Source organism: Salmo salar, chromosome 02, assembly GCF_965601325.2.
Source record: "Salmo salar chromosome 02, fSalSal1, whole genome shotgun sequence".
In the NCBI taxonomy this organism is placed as follows: domain Eukaryota; kingdom Metazoa; phylum Chordata; class Actinopteri; order Salmoniformes; family Salmonidae; genus Salmo; species Salmo salar.
Window position 1 is genome coordinate 98802501 of NC_138292.1, and position 2500 is coordinate 98805000.

General features: G+C 41.7%; 1 protein-coding gene across 4 annotated transcripts in view; it reads left to right on the forward strand.

Moving 5' to 3' along the window:
* LOC106593892 (uncharacterized) overlaps positions 1-2500 on the forward strand; it is a 127747-nt gene that overhangs the window by 74146 nt on the left and 51101 nt on the right. For all 4 annotated transcript variants that reach the window (XM_082968447.1, XM_082968454.1, XM_082968451.1 and 1 more), the window contains exon 2: positions 2194-2245. In XM_082968447.1, the coding sequence (XP_082824573.1) occupies positions 2194-2245 (52 nt within the window). The remainder of the gene's footprint in view (positions 1-2193; positions 2246-2500) is intronic.

Genomic DNA, 2500 nt, shown 5'->3' on the forward strand with positions numbered 1-2500 from the left:
TGTATGGGGTGTTTAATAATTCAGAGATAAACCTGGTGACACACACACACACACACACACACACACACACTTATTGTGATGCTTCACATTGAACAGAAGCTAACACATGAGTGCAGTGGGACGTCCTTATCAGTGCCACAGATTACAGAGCTGCACATTATGTGGATGAGAATTATACGCTTTCAGAGAAAAACAGGCCGCGCCTTTCCTCAGACTGTGTGTGTGTGTGTGTGTGTGTGTGTGTGTGTGTGTGTGTGTGTGTGTGTGTGTGTGTGTGTGTGTGTGTGTGTGTGTGTGTGTGTGTGTGAGAGAGAGAGAGAGAGAGAGCAGAGCAGAGCTGTCATTCTGGGTGTCTGTGTGTGTGTGTGTGTCTCCCCCTCTGGGTTCCTGACTGAATGTGCCTAAAAAATAAAGTGATACAGTATGTATGTAGATAGGTGATACAGTAATACAGTGATACAGTATGTATGTAGATAGGTGATACAGTATGTATGTAGATAGGTGATACAGTGATACAGTATGTATGTAGATAGGTAATACAGTAATACAGTGTGTATGTAGATAGTGATACAGTAATACAGTGATACAGTGATACAGTATGTATGTAGATAGGTGATACAGCATAGTATGTAGTATGATACATAGTATGTATGTAGATAGGTAGATACAGTAATACAGTGTGTATGTAGATAGTGATACAGTAATACAGTGATACAGTGATACAGTATGTATGTAGATAGGTGATACAGTGATACAGTATGTATGTAGATAGGTGATACAGTAATACAGTAATACAGGTATGTATGTAGATAGGTGATACAGTAATACAGTAATACAGTATGTATGTAGATAGGTGATACAGTGATACAGTGTGTATGTAGATAGGTGATACAGTGATACAGTATGTCTGTAGATAGGTAATACAGTAATACAGTGTGTATGTAGATAGTGATACAGTAATACAGTGATACAGTGATACAGTATGTATGTAGATAGGTGATACAGTGATACAGTATGTATGTAGATAGGTGATACAGTAATACAGTATGTATGTAGATAGGTGATACAGTAATACAGTAATACAGTATGTATGTAGATAGGTGATACAGTGATACAGTGTGTATGTAGATAGGTGATACAGTAATACAGTATGTATGTAGATAGGTGATATAGTAATACAGTAATACAGTATGTATGTAGATAGGTGATACAGTAATACAGTAATACAGTATGTATGTAGATAGGTGATACAGTAAATACAGTAATACAGTATGTATGTAGATAGGTGATACAGTAATACAGTATGTATGTAGATAGGTGATACAGTGATACAGTGTGTATGTAGATAGGTGATACAGTAATACAGTATGTATGTAGATAGGTGATACAGTGATACAGTGTGTATGTAGATAGGTGATACAGTAATACAGTAATACAGTATGTATGTAGATAGGTGATACAGTAATACAGTATGTATGTAGATAGGTGATACAGTGATACAGTAATACAGTGTGTATGTAGATAGGTGATACAGTGATACAGGTCGTGTAACTGGATGGACAGGTAGTGTACCTGGGTGGACAGGGAGAGTTCCTGGGTGGACAGGTGAGGTTCCTGGGTGGACAGGTAGTGTACCTGGGTGGACAGGTGGAGTTCCTGGGTGGACAGGTAGTGTTTAAGGGTGGACAGGTGATGTTCCTGGGTGGACAGGTGGTGTACCTGGGTGGACAGGTGATGTTCCTGGGTGGACAGGTGGTGTACCTGGGTGGACAGGTGGTGTACCTGGGTGGACAGGTAGTGTTCCTGGATGGACAGGTGATGTTCCTGGGTGGACAGGTGGTGTACCTGGGTGGACAGGTAGTGTTTAAGGGTGGACAGGTGATGTACCTGGGTGGACAGGTGATGTTCCTGGGTGGACAGGTAGTGATCCTGGATGGACATGTGGTGTTTAAGGGTGGACAGGTAGTGTTCCTGGATGGACAGGTGGTGTTTAAGGGTGGACAGGTGGTGTTCCTGGATGGACAGGTGGTGTACCTCGGTGGACAGCTGGTGTACCTGGGTGGACAGGTAGTGTTTATGGATGGACAGGTGGTGTACCTCGGTGGACAGCTGGTGTACCTGGGTGGACAGATAGTGTACCTGGGTGGACAGGTGAGCCAGGGTACCTGACGTCTCTGTCTGTGTGTGTTTCAGAGTTGCTGGGAACAGCGAAGAGGGTCAATGTTAACTTCCAGGACGCAGACGGGTGAGTGACATCACAGTCTATATACACAGTCTATACACACAGTCTATATACACAGTCTATATACACAGTCTATACACACAGTCTATACACACAGTCTATACACACAGTCTATACACATTATATATACACAGTCTATACACACAGTCTATACACATTATATATACACAGTCTATACACACAGTCTATACACATTATATATACACAGTCTATACACACAGTCTATACACACAGTCTATACACACAGTCTATACACAT